Here is a 13,686-nt window from a genome sequence, read left to right as displayed (position 1 = left end):
TCTTGTTGTTGATGTGTAAAAAAGAACTTCGGCGCAATATGCTTGGTGTAGTCTCCTTTGATGTAACCCTTTTTGAGCTGTTCGATGCAAGCTGCGTTGTCTTCAAAAATCGTCGTCGGGGCATTAACGGCGGGATGAAGATCACAGGAGCTTCGAATATGGCCCATTACTGCTCTCAACCAAAAGCATTCCCGAGTTGCTTCATGTAAGGCGAGAATTTCAGCATGGTCAGACGAAGTGGCAACTAAGGTCTGTTTAGTTGACCTCCAAGATATTGCGGTGCCTCCAACGGTAAAGACATAACCCGTTTGAGAACACGCCTTGTGCGGATCAGATAAGTATCCAGCGTCGGCATAACCAACAAGGCGAGAATCAACCCGATGAGCATAGGGTGCGGCATCACTCGAGGATTCGTAGGGATAGAATAAGCCCAAATCCGTAGTACCCTTAAGGTAACGGAAGATGTCTTTCACGCCAGTCCAATGTCTGCGTGTTGGTGTATTGCTGTATCTTGCCAAAAGATTAACAACGAAGGAGATGTCGGGTCTAGTGCATTGAGCTAAGTACAATAAAGCGCCTATCGCATTTAGATAAGGAACTTCAGGTTCCATAATCTCTTCATCATCCTCCTTCGGACGGAAGGGATCTCGCTTTGCATCTAGCGTACGAACGACCATAGGTGTACTCGAAGACTTCGCTTTATCCTCATTAAAACGACGCAGCACCTTCTGGGTGTAGTTCGATTGATGTACTAAGATTCCATCCGAACAATGCTTTATCTCGAGACCGAGACAGTATCGAGTCTTACCTAGATCTTTCATCTCAAATTCCGACTTCAGGTGCGAAGTAGTTCTCGCGAGCTCTTCAGGAGTTCCGATGAGATTCATGTCATCGACATATACTGCAACAATCGTAAATCCGGAATGTGACTTCTTAATGAACACACAAGGGCATAGTTTGTTGTTCACATATCCCTGATTAGTCAAATACTCACTCAGACGGTTATACCACATTCTTCCGGATTGTTTCAAACCGTATAGTGAACGCCTCAGCCGAATTGAGAGCGTGTTCCGGGGTTTGGAAATATTTGAACCAGTCAATGTAAGTCCTTCGGGAACTTTCATATAAATTTCCGTATCAAGATCCCCATAGAGATACGCGGTTACTACGTCCATCAGCTGCATATCCAGTTTTTCGGAAACTACCAAACTGACAAGGTATCGAAAAGTAATCACATCTATAACGGGTGAGTAAGTTTCGTCATAGTCAATCCCGGGGCGTTGTGAGAAACCTTGTGCTACAAGACGAGCTTTGTAACGCACAATTTCGTTCTTCTCATTACGCTTCCGAACGAAAACCCACTTGTAGCCAACGGGCTTCACATGTGGAGGAGTAGGAACTACAGGTCCAACCACCTTACGTTTCGCAAGTGAATCAAGTTCGACTTGGATTGCTTGTTTCCAGTTTGACCAATCAGCTCTACGTCGACATTCATCAATGGAACGTGGTTCAATGTCATCACTCAACATGATCTCAGTAGCTACTACAAATGCTAATGCATCGTCGACAATCATCTCATTTCTACGCCACACATCATCTAAGCTAGCATAATAGACCGAAATCTCACGATTCTCGGGAGGAGGATTTGTCTCTTCAAGGACGCTTCCATAATCTAGAATTTCCTCATGAGTTGGGTAAAATGAGTAAGCGATAGTCGGATTCACGGTAGGCTCTTCGGGACCTTGTGCCGTGGTTTTCCTCTTCCGGGGGTGTGAATCCTTTGAACCAAGGGGTCTGCCACGCTTTTATGTAGGGGCAGAGGATTGGCTAGCCGCTAATGTACGTGGATCACCAGAATTGGCATCCCGGGCTTCCAGGAGGGTAGTCCGTCGTACATTTGGTACATCTATCTTTGCAGGCGTATTCGCAGCTAGAATATGTGATCTTGTCACGCGCGCTAGATTGGTGAAAGCATATGGCATGCTTTGAGCTATGCTCTGGAGATCTAATATGCGATGCACTTCAGCTTCAGACTGAGCGGTGCGGGGATCTAAATGAGACAAAGAAGGAGTCGTCCACGATAATTCGCGTCGTTCATTAGGGACGTTGACGTTCTTATCTCCCCTTAACGACGGGAAGATTGTCTCATAGAAGTGACAATCCGCGAAACGAGCAGTAAACAGATCGCCTGTCAAAGGTTATAAGTAACGAATAATCGAAGGAGAATCATATCCGACATAGATTCCCATCCTTCGCTGAGGCCCCATTTTTATACGTAAGGGCGGCGAGATCGGCACATAGACCGCACAACCAAAAACGCGTAGATGCGATATGTCGGGTTCGCATCCGGTGACCAACTGAAGGACACTAAATGGTTGTGTCGCAACAGGCCTCAGGCGGACCAACTTTGCTGCGTGCAATATTGCATGGCCCCAAGCAGCGATCGGGAGTTTGGTACGTATGACCAACGATCTAGCAATCATTTGTAAATGCTTAATGAAAGCCTCTGCCAGGCCGTTCTGGGTGTGAACATGGGGTACATGATGTTCAACTTCAACCCCAACCGATATGCAATAGTCATCAAAAGTTTTAGATGTGAATTCTCCAACATTATCCAATCGAATAGATTTGATCGGATAATCAGGGTGGTGAGCCCTGAGCTTGATAACCTAAGCTAACAGTTTGGAGAATGCAACGTTCCTTGTGGACAACAAGCACACGTGTGACCAACGTGTAGAAGCGTCAACCAAAACCATAAAATATCTAAATGGTCCGCATGAAGGTTGAATCGGTCCACAAATGTCCCCCTGAATCCGTTGTAGAAAAATGGGAGGATTCGAACGAATCTTGTCATAAGAAGGCTTAGTAATAAGCTTTCCCATAGAACATGTTTGACATGCAATTTCATGGATCGAACCTAAGCTTCGGGTTAGTGGATGCCCGTGTGAAGTTTTGAGGATACGGCGCATCGCTATTCGTCTAGGATGTCCCAAACGATCATGCCAAAGTGTAATTTCGTGCGCGGTCCCTGTGGTAGGGCTGGCCACATAATGGCATTCTATGGGGCGTATGGTCGTAGTATACAGACCAGTCGGGTTACGCTCCATCTTCTCTAGAATACACTTCTGGCCATATTTGTAGGAAGTTACGCACAGAAATTCAACTCTGTTTTCTACGTGGGTTTCAGCGTGGTAATGGTTATCTCTAATGTCCTTGAAACTTAGTAACGTTCTTCCAGAACGTGGAGAATAGAGTGCCTCAGCAATGGTCAAGATTGTACCATTGGACAACATTATACGTGCCTTACCGTATCCTTCGATCAGGTTGGATGGGCCTGAGAGGGTTGTCAGAGGTGTATTCTTAGGTACGAAGTTAGTGAAATAGATGCGTTCATGCAAAACAGTATGCGTGGTTGCACTATCTGCCAGACAACTAACTTTCCCACTAGTCATACCTAGAATGAAAAATTAATTTGAATCAGTCACATGCATAAAAGTTTATAAAAACAAGTATCAATTCAAAATAATTTCATTTATTCAAAAACTTAATATCCAAAATAAATCAATCCATTCACATAGGAGTAGAACATACAGGTTCTAATAGACATGTACTGGTTTAATTTCGCATGAAAAACTTCGGGTTTCATGGGTGATATGTTTAAGTGAAAACTTCAGGTTTTCAAACAAGGCATGTTTATAAGAAACTTCGGGTTTCAAAGTAATTATGAACTTCATGTTCATATATTCCTGCAGGCAAACACAAATATATATGCAAACAAATATGCAACAAGTATATGCAAGAAATATAACTTTTAGGTGTATAACTATAATTGAATGAATTTATTTAGACTTCGGGCCAAATTAAGATGTGGGGAAAATATGAAAACCCAAATTATTTTAAAAAAAATTAAATAATAAAATCTCGGGGCCTAAAAATATAGGCCGAGAACCCCCGGCTGTAGGCTGCAGGATGCAGGCCCACGGGGTGAGAAGGGAATGGGCTGCTGCAGGCACACCCCCCTAAAAAAAATTTCTTTCCGCGCGCGGGCCACTTCAAGTTGGCCCAAAAAACAAAAAAAAAATTCTTTTTTTTTTCGGTCTGGGCCGCAGCAGGTGAGCCCAGGAAATAAACAAACAAAAAAAATTTTTGTCTTTGCGGGCTGGGCCACTGCAAGCGAGCCCAGCAAAAATTTGTTTTTTTTTTCATATGGGGCTGAGAGACAGAGGCCGGATAGGGCTCGGGGAAAGGTCCAAAAAAATCCCAGCCGTGCTGGGTGTGCTTGGCAGGGGAAGAAAACCGGAAAAAGGTGGACGGCGCCACTGCAGGTGGTCGTGTCGAGGTTGTTGGAGCTCAGAGTGAGTGACGGTTGTCGTGGACAACCACGGAGATAAGGAAATCTCAACGTATCAACAACTATAAAACCCTAAAAAAAAATTGAAATCGAATTTAAAAAAATCCGACGAGATTCCGGTGAATCTCAGTTCAATTTGAAATGTGGGATGACTTCTAGTCGTCAGCGACGTGAACCAGAGGTTCAAAGCAATGGCTGCAGGCCATGCCGTGGCCAATGGACACCATGAAAGGTGTCGGGGTTGGTTTGCTGGGGACGCGATGGGCGTCGGGCTCTCGGCTCGGGAAAGCATGAGGATGCAGGCTGCAGGCCTTGCAAGAAGATGGGCTAGCCATCGCAGGCTGCGGGCCTGGTTGCGTTGTAGCCTTGCGTGATGCAAAGGCACGGGTTCGAAGAATCCTAATTCCCCAATCGCAAATTTTTATTTTTATTTTTAATTCAATTATATTATATGCATGTATAATTCTAATGAATCACATATTTACGTTGATGCATATGCAAATAATAGTTTCAATGCATGTATATGTAAGATTCAGTTCATGACAAATATCAAATTCACATAATTGTAGCAATTTTGGTGATGAAGCATACACAATTTATGTAGAATCTAAAATACGTTAAACGTAAAGTTGGGTCATGCATCATAGTGAATGTTCATGCTATCAGGGCTTGCAAAATATCGAGTTAAAAACCGTTGTTTGGAAAGAACCTGATTGCGTGATGATATGGATGAACTGGTTTGATGCAGAAAAAAAATCTCCAACGTCAGATTCCTAAGCGCAGCGGTAGGAGCGTGCTGATAACGTGTTGTAGTCTATTTTTATCTGACAGAGAGACTAGGGCCGGCGGCAGAGAGAGAGAGGAGAGAGATGTGTGTTTGTAGAATTGTAGTGGAATGTATGTGTTGTTATCCCTGTTACATTGTGCCTTTATTTATAGTAGTAAAGGGAGAGAAGATATTCCTTCTCCTCCAAGTAATACAAGTTGTAATAAGAAAGGATAACTAGAATCAAATCTAATCTAGGATTTACACAATCACACTTATTCTAGGAATGTTTACAACAAAAAACTCATTTTTTATGTTTTTAGATAATAGACTATATTTTTTAGTTAGTCTTGAGTTCAGTTTTTGAAAATAGTCTACCAAACAAGTTTTTAAGGTCTAAAACTTAAAAATTATTTTTGAATTTAAAATGTTAGATTCATGTAAAGTATCAAACAGACCCTTAATTTCTTGAAGGGCCTTGGAGATGGCCTAAGTACCAATGAATTTAAATTTTGTCCGACATTTAAATTTAGTGAAGAATTTTATGAGAGAGGGGGGCGGGGGGCCAACATAATCTTTCTTTTTAGCCCAATGGACCAACCTTATAGTCGCCTCAAATAGATTGGGCCTTATTTTCTTATTCTATTTAAATGAACCCAAAAAGTAAAATCACAACGCCGTCTGTGGGAATCGAACCCACGACCACGTGGTTAAAAGCCACGCGCTCTACCAGCTGAGCTAAGACGGCTCATTGAAAATTTAAGCAATATTTATTATTTATTCACGAACTGGGAACATTTGGATTTTGAAGAACAATTTGCTTATGAATTTAAGGTGAAAGTTAAAGCAACAGAGATCTCTCCGGCATAAGTCTTGTCTCGAAGGACAACTCTGTACTTTGCAGATCGAAGTTCAGCCTTTCCTCTCTCTGTGCCCAACGCTATCACATCCTTCACGTACACCCTGCATGCCAATCACCAAGTATAATAGAGATGTTATGTTGCATGTACTATATCCAACGTTTGGTCTATCGACATTTAATCTTTATTTTATTTGAGAAAGTTTTGAATTCAAATCTTATGTTTGACAATTAATATAATTAATAAAAGTGACAATGATATATGCATAGGACTTTACTTAGATTCACCGACAACTACATCATGGTCCAAGAGCTTTTGGGTGTCCATGATACGAAACCAAAGCATATATTTGTGATCTTCGCCTCCAGGATATTCCACGTTGAATGTAAACTTTTCATTCCATATTGGTTTCGTTCCTGATCCTGCATTTGAATATATATAGTACTAACCCAATTAATTTCATTTGCGATCATTAACCAAAAACATGCGAACGGGCCAATTATTTATAGTCCTTATCCTTGATTGGTCGGCACATATGAAATCTATCTAGTAGCAATATGAGTATAAAATATGTCATGAATTACATATTAGTCACGATTCTGACCTTTGGCCACGTTGCTTGTATGCTTTTGATTTCCATATTGGATTACAACGTACGTGTTCATCTTTACTGCAAATTTCAAGAATATATGAACACAATAATTAAACATGGAAAAAGATTTGAGGTAAAGCAATACTGAAATGATGGAATTATGCAATTAAACAAACCAAAAAAATCCATGTTCTTGAGGCCCTGAGCTTCAACCAATGTGACCTCCAATACACCACCTGCCATATCTCTCTCTCTCTCTCTCTCTCCTTGTGGGAAGTTCAAACTGGATCGATGGTTTAAGCTGTGGATAATGGAATCATAAGTCATGGTCGTCCCATGCAAATTGGTGTTATATAAATAACTAATTAATTCTTTTTTCCGGCTGCGCATTGTAATCTGTTTTGGTACGTCAGAAACTTCGATGGGATAATTGCTTTTGAATTTGGTGCTGTTTATTAATTGTTTAATATTGCCAACCAGAAGAATTTGATAGCAGGTAATTTTTAACGAAATTTGCAAGGGACTTAATTTTATGTTGGTTCGGTTAGCTGGTCTACTAAGAAATGGAATTGATGAAAGTCAATGATAGTGATTTAAAGAAAAGGGAACCCAAAGAACTACCACCCTATGCGACCAACCTCCGCCACCTCCCCCTCCGCGATCCTATCCACCACCCGTCAACTCCGGTTCCCGCACACCCCGTCCTCCACGACCCATCCCACTGATGCCCGACCTGAATCTCAGAGAGAGAGATCGACCAGCAAAAGAAGCAGCATACGTCGTTTGTTGTATTAGTTAGAATTTCATGGGTTTGTTGGGTAATCCATGGGTATGCTTACCCACTCCTCCATTAAGAGATGAGCATAATGAATATGGATTATAAAAACTCCAAACCATTTGATCCATTTGATTTGAGTCAAAATGACTTCCAAAGGGTGACACAATAATTAAGCCTTAAATTTTATATAAATGTTGTCAAAATTAAATTCCCCACAGTTTCCAATCTTCCTAATATTTTCTTTTTTCATAAAAAAAAAATGTTGAAAAAAGCAAAACGGCAATTCCGCTGCCGGGAGTCGAACCCGGTTAAACAGCTATCCGTTGTTAGATGTGCTACAGCGATTTCATGTACTTGCAAAAAGAATCAACAGCTATACAAACGATTAGGGAATAATCATAGATTCTACTTAGCTTTGGTATGGTTTAAGTTTTGACAAAGTTAATTAAAAAAATAATAATTTCACTGTTTGATTTATTTTTTTAAGAAGAGTACGATATTTCATTTATTGATAAAAGAGCATTACAAATATGAATTACGAAGAACTCGACCCAAATGGGTCCTTGCAAACTAGATCTACAAATCTTACAATAAAGTATCACTAATCGCTCGCAAAGCAACAAGTATATTCTAAGCACTTGTAAGAGCTCATCAAGAACCAAACGATTACACATATCAATAAAACCGTTAAACTTCATGTTACATGGAAATCATGTGAGAACAAAATCTCAAAACATAAATTAGGACAATGAGTACAATGTCATGGGTCGCTCGCATCACATAATCACCACCACGATCTAGAACACCAAATGAAGTAGATCTAGCAAATCAAACAACTCCACCCTTCACATAGATATCCAAAAGAGGTAGCGCACCAAATCCAAAGTTAAAATCAAGCACTCTCCTACATAGAGCAATCAAATCAGCAAACTCTCCTGGAAATTATTCAACGATAACAAAATAAAAGGATAGAATCATGTTGCCGCTCCATATCCTTTGGAAATCCGAAAGCCATATCACCGCACTAGCTAAACCCAAAGTGTTGTACCAATTAAACATGATCTTGACACAATTTAACATCGTCCATGTCCTCCAGCTTCAACCCTCTATCGAAGGTGATAATTGGATCCAAAACCTTGTGTTAACTATGTGCCTGGGCCATAAGACAACAATTATCATAGTGACTATAACGTTTCACGGCGACAATTCAACACCAGATAAAGTAAACGGAAAGTGAGAGAAAAGAGACCAAAAATAATTTTCAAGAAGATTGCCGCCGACCTCAAAGCTAAAAGCATGGATAGACGGCAGAGAATTTTCCTTTGGTTTTTCTCTAGACGCCTAGGGTTTTAATTGGATCTTTAATACGTGTTCTAATTTAAGGCCATGTAAACAATGGATTCTTGTTGAATTATGAATAAAAATTTATATAACCGCTGTTCGGAGTTATAATATCTCCGATGCACCGGGAGCTTACGACTTACATGTTACATTTGGGAATGAGACACCATATGAGACATTCATGGAGGATGTTATGAAGGTCGCATAATTTCGAGAGATACCGAAAATACCCGAATGAGCTGAACCTGAATCACACTTCTCATACACATGTTGCACTTCTGCATTTCTATTTTTCAGTAACCAGAACAGAATTCTGCACCGTCGGTGATTCTGTGAGTAAATCACCGCGAAATGCCGGAAGGCAATAGACTAAGAGACATTATACACAATCACTGCACACTACTTGAACAATTCTTGGGTATGTACAAATTTGAACTCTCAAGATTAAGATTCAAGACTTCACTTCACACCTTCCCTATACTCTGGCAACACGAAAGCTTTCCCTTCAAGCAAAAAGTGGGTTTCTGGAAGGCCGGGGATAAGCAGTCACGCTGGGAGCGTCGTTAGGAAGGCCTTGACTAGTTGCATTGTGCTCTTTCTGTGTACTTTTTGGAATGTCCTTTGTGTCCTGAAGCTCCTCCAGTATAGTTACCACTTCATTCATGTCAGGTCTGTACTTGGGATCTACAGCAAGACATTGAAGTGCAAGGACGGCAGCCTTTTGGGAACGACTGACTGAGTACTGGCCTTCAAGGCGAGGATCAATGACACGAAAAACTCGGCGTTTGTTTCTTAAGTATGGTTTTGCCCATTCCACCAGATTGTGTTCTCCAGTTGGCCTGTTCTTATCTATAGCTCGTCGTCCAGATAACATTTCTAGAAGAACAACTCCGAAACTGTATATGTCACTCTTGGTAGTAAGATGACCTGCCGAGGAAAACAGCAATTAGATAAGCACTAACTGAACTTTGGTTCTATTAAATTCTTAATACCTTAACTTTGGCAATCGCAGCCGCATTACAACAGTGGCCAACAATCGAGCGAAGGTAATTTGACAGATTATTTTTCAGGCGTTTGATGCATTGAGGGACCAAAATAAGAGAAGGCCGTGAACCGGTATACTTAATGGAAGAAACTAAATGAAATCACCCCGCTCACATTCTCTTTTTATGATTGAAGGGGCCATTATTTTGTGAGGGTAATCTTAAAAACTTAATTTGAAAGACTATTGTCTTGTGAGGTATAAAATTTGAATTCTTTTGAAAAGAGCTAGTTATTAGCTCCGTAAATTGAAATATCATCTAAAGCATGACATTCGACCCGAGCTTGGTTTCTAAAAGCCAAAGAGGTTCAGACAGGCAAAGGGTCTTAGAGAAGATGAAGTATGAAAGTAGTACCTGTGGCTAAATACTCCGGAGCAGCATATCCCTGGGTTCCAATGACCCTAGTAGAGACGTGGCTCTTGTCACCAGTTGGCCCATCCCTGGCTAACCCGAAATCAGACAGCTTTGCATTGTAGTTCTGAAATTAAAACAAGATGTCAGTGGGGGGACCCTGAAACTTGGCATATCAAACCATACTTGAATCTGATGAAAATAGGTTATCAAGTTACAAACCGAGTCGAGCAAAATATTCGATGACTTGAAGTCACGATGTATGATTTGTCTTTCAGCATTGTGGAGAAAGGCAAGTCCCTTTGCAGCGCCGAGGGCAATTTTCATTCGGAGGCTCCAAGAAAGTGGCTGAAAGTGAGAACTTCCTGTTGCAACAATAGCTAATGCTTCAGTAACAAGGTATCATATGCAACTTGCAATATGCTTTCTCTAAGGAGAAAAGGGGGGAGGAGAACTGTTAAAAAAGAATGCCGCAGGATGTAAGGAACTCACTCCTGAATAGATGGTTTTCCATGCTGCCCTTAGGCATGAACTCGTAAACCAAGAGCCGGTGATCATCCTCTAAGCAATAACCAATGAGTTTCACAAGATTGGGATGATGCAGCTCACCAAGATAGTTAATTTCTGTCTGTATGTCCAACAATGTAGTACTATTAATCACTCTGGTATTGAGAAATGCTCCGAAAACAATGCAAAATCGACAATCTATAATCTAGCCAAGAATTGCAAGCATTAGCAAAAATAATCTGTTACGGATAATTTCAAATTGCATTCTCATAAATTTAAGAGAAATAAACTATTAAGGCACGAAGTTATAAGTATATAATTCACAAAGAAGATACATCAGACCACTGTCAAAACTCATAAAAATGAAAACGAGGTAATTGGATTTACCAGCCATTCCTTGTGACCCTGGAATCCATCTTGGTTGAGTTTCTTCACAGCGATCACCATGCCAGTCCCGGCCTTGGACGCTTTAAGCGAACTTTCATCCATCCAACCTTTGAAAACAGAACCAAAACCCCCATCTCCAAGCACACTGTCAGGACGGAAGTTTCTTGTGGCGGTTTTGAGCTCACTGAAGCTGACACTCTTCAAAGTAGTGGACTGTAAGATCTCACCCTCGCTCCGAGGAGTCAGGGGCATGGAAGTCGACGAGGCCCTGCTACTTGAACCACTCCCATTTTTCGAATTGAATCCTGCAGAGAAAGCAACCCGATTGACATATATCACCAAAGATTCGCTTCACAATGTAGTGGTGAACTCATACTATACATTCATAAACCTTCATCATTCATCACCAAAACAATTTCGCCAAAACAAAACCTTTAAATACTCATGATTTCTATACTTCTATCAAATTTGAAAAGTCCCAAAAACCCCATCAACAAAGCAGATGAACTGATATAAAAGCAGTGAAATTATTGCCTCACTAAAATACATTAAGCAAATATCAACCAAAAACATATAAAATTACCTCAAAACAAAAACTAAAAAACCCATCTGGTCAAACAAAAAGAAGACATTCAGTTGAATAAAGTTCAATAATTTCTGAGGTAAAATCAACAACTGACTTGTTTTGTTTCCAGAAAAATATTTAAAATACCTGTATTGAAAGGACTTTCAGCCTTGATTTTGTTGCTCCAGCAAACCCCCATCAAACAAAAGTTCCCCAAAATCTCTCTCTCACCAAGGTCTTCAAATCCAACTTAAACCTTAAAAATCCAAACCAAAAGAACCCCAACAGCAAAATAAGCAAATATCTTCTTTTCCCTGCAGACTGAGATTTTTGTTTCTGGGTTCGATCTGCCAGCAAGATTTTTTCCTCTTTCCCCAGAAAAAACATAAATACCAAGAACCCAACTGCAATTCAGACACGAAAAATATCTCAACTTTTTACTTTTCAGAGATCATAGCTAGCAGTAGCTGATAGCATAGACCACTGATGCTTTTGGGTTGGTCCCCTTTTACTTTTTTGGGTTGGTTCCCTTTTACTTTTTTGGGTTTTGTTTTTTGGATGAGAAGCTTAACAAAAAATCGAGGAGGAGGAAAAAAATGGATAAGTTGCTATGAGGCTGTTGGAGCTTCTTTGGTTGCCTATGTAGACCTTCGGGGAAGTACACAGACCTAGACGCGCGGTTGACTTGCTTTTTGGTTTCTTCGTCTTTTTACTCCCACAGAATCATTCATTGCTGTTTAAAAATTGGATAATAATAACATCCTCTGGTTTTGTTTTTGTGTGTGCTAATTTTTCCATTTCGTTTTTTGTAAGTAGATGGGGTTTATTGAGAACGACATCTTAGAAGAGAATCAGTCAATGCTTACATAATTAGAAGCTGGAATCAATGTTCATATGATTTTTTGCAAAAATGGTAGTCCGTACAGATACTCTGATATCTTCAAAAGAGAGAGAAATCATTGTTCTAGTGTTAAAATGTCAATTCTGGAAAAAAGATTATTATGGAATTGGTTTTTTCATGACAAATGATAAAATGTGTACAAAAATATTTTAAAATGGAAGGGTTAATTGTAGCACTGATACAACACATTATTAAATTTGAAGACTAAAAAAATTAATATAAAACTTCATCGATTAAAATTAAACTAGGAGTAAAATTTGAAAACCATTATTACAATAAGCCAAAATGGGACAATACATTGTCAATAAAGCTGCGGCACTATAATGGGATTAATCACAATCAAGTATCAATTTCATCATAACATCATCATAGCATCAATACGAGTCAAACTTGAAATCTCGTCTAACTAGCTGAAGACAACACACACTAGACTTGGGGCATGTTTAGACTTCTGAAATGAGTAAGGTAATTATTAGGATTCTGACGAATGACTAAAAAATTATGACCAAGTTTGTCTAAAAACTTGTAACTTGTAAGTGCTCTAGCTCATAGCGCTTTTCAAAGAAGCACATGGCAGTTACAGTAACAATGTCAATGGAATCAAAATTGAAGGAAAAAAAACCATTGACATTGTTATTGTAACTGCCACAATGTCAATAGGTTTATGATAAAAAGGGAATCTCGCATAATAAGTGCTAATGAGAAAAGAAGCGTATATAAAGAAACAATATCAAACATGCTCCCAAAGCTCTTTTCGGCAACCAAAAGAAAATTTGATTAGGCATGACAAAAAATTCAAAGGTGTTTTTGGGTGATTGAAACTTCGAAATGCCTTTGTCATATACTTCTACAAGAGTACTTACAAGTGTTTGTTTAAGAAACATCTAGATTTTAAATAAAATTTTCAACGTGTTTCTAATAAAATCATTTTAGAAAAAAAAGTTTATATGATCATAAGTATTTTCTAAAAAAAGTATCTCCAACGAGTCCTAAAGGTTAGTCAATTTTAGTTAACTACTCTCTGTCTCTATCTCTCTTCTCAAGTGAAGATTATTCGGAAAAAGTGTTTTATCTCTCTTCTCAATTGCCTTTGTCATATACTTCTACAAGAGTACTTACAAGTGTTTGTTTAAGAAACATCTAGATTTTAAATAAAAATTTCAACGTGTTTCTAATAAAATCATTTTAGAAAAAAAAGTTTATATGATCATAAGTATTTTCTAAAAAACGTATCTCCAACGAGT

The 13,686-nt window shown here is 39.5% G+C and overlaps 2 protein-coding genes and 1 non-coding gene across 3 annotated transcripts; all 3 read right to left on the bottom strand.

The window, feature by feature from the left end:
• Positions 1-5,792: 5,792 nt before the first annotated feature.
• On the bottom strand, positions 5,793-5,865 carry TRNAK-UUU (transfer RNA lysine (anticodon UUU)). The gene has a single exon. It is a non-coding gene; the product is annotated as a tRNA-Lys (tRNA).
• A 10-nt stretch (positions 5,866-5,875) lies between these two features.
• Positions 5,876-6,895, bottom strand: LOC126592675 (elicitor-responsive protein 1-like). Its single transcript, XM_050258431.1, has 4 exons — positions 6,746-6,895; positions 6,582-6,647; positions 6,255-6,399; positions 5,876-6,080 (listed from the first exon to the last, which is right to left on the bottom strand). Exons 1-4 carry the CDS (start codon positions 6,810-6,812, stop codon positions 5,939-5,941), a joined length of 420 nt encoding a protein of 139 aa, XP_050114388.1. The 5' UTR covers positions 6,813-6,895; the 3' UTR covers positions 5,876-5,938.
• Positions 6,896-8,923: 2,028 nt separating this feature from the next.
• LOC126592672 (probable serine/threonine-protein kinase PBL11) lies at positions 8,924-12,219 on the bottom strand. Its single transcript, XM_050258429.1, has 6 exons — positions 11,689-12,219; positions 10,977-11,281; positions 10,575-10,710; positions 10,305-10,447; positions 10,086-10,209; positions 8,924-9,615 (listed from the first exon to the last, which is right to left on the bottom strand). The coding sequence occupies exons 1-6, from the start codon at positions 11,738-11,740 to the stop codon at positions 9,194-9,196; spliced, it is 1,182 nt and encodes a 393-aa protein (XP_050114386.1). The 5' UTR covers positions 11,741-12,219; the 3' UTR covers positions 8,924-9,193.
• Positions 12,220-13,686: the final 1,467 nt, after the last annotated feature.

The sequence above is a fragment of the Malus sylvestris genome, chromosome 12 (genome assembly GCF_916048215.2).
Source record: "Malus sylvestris chromosome 12, drMalSylv7.2, whole genome shotgun sequence".
Taxonomy (NCBI): Eukaryota; Viridiplantae; Streptophyta; class Magnoliopsida; order Rosales; family Rosaceae; genus Malus; species Malus sylvestris.
This window is presented reverse-complemented; position numbering and strand designations above follow the sequence as displayed.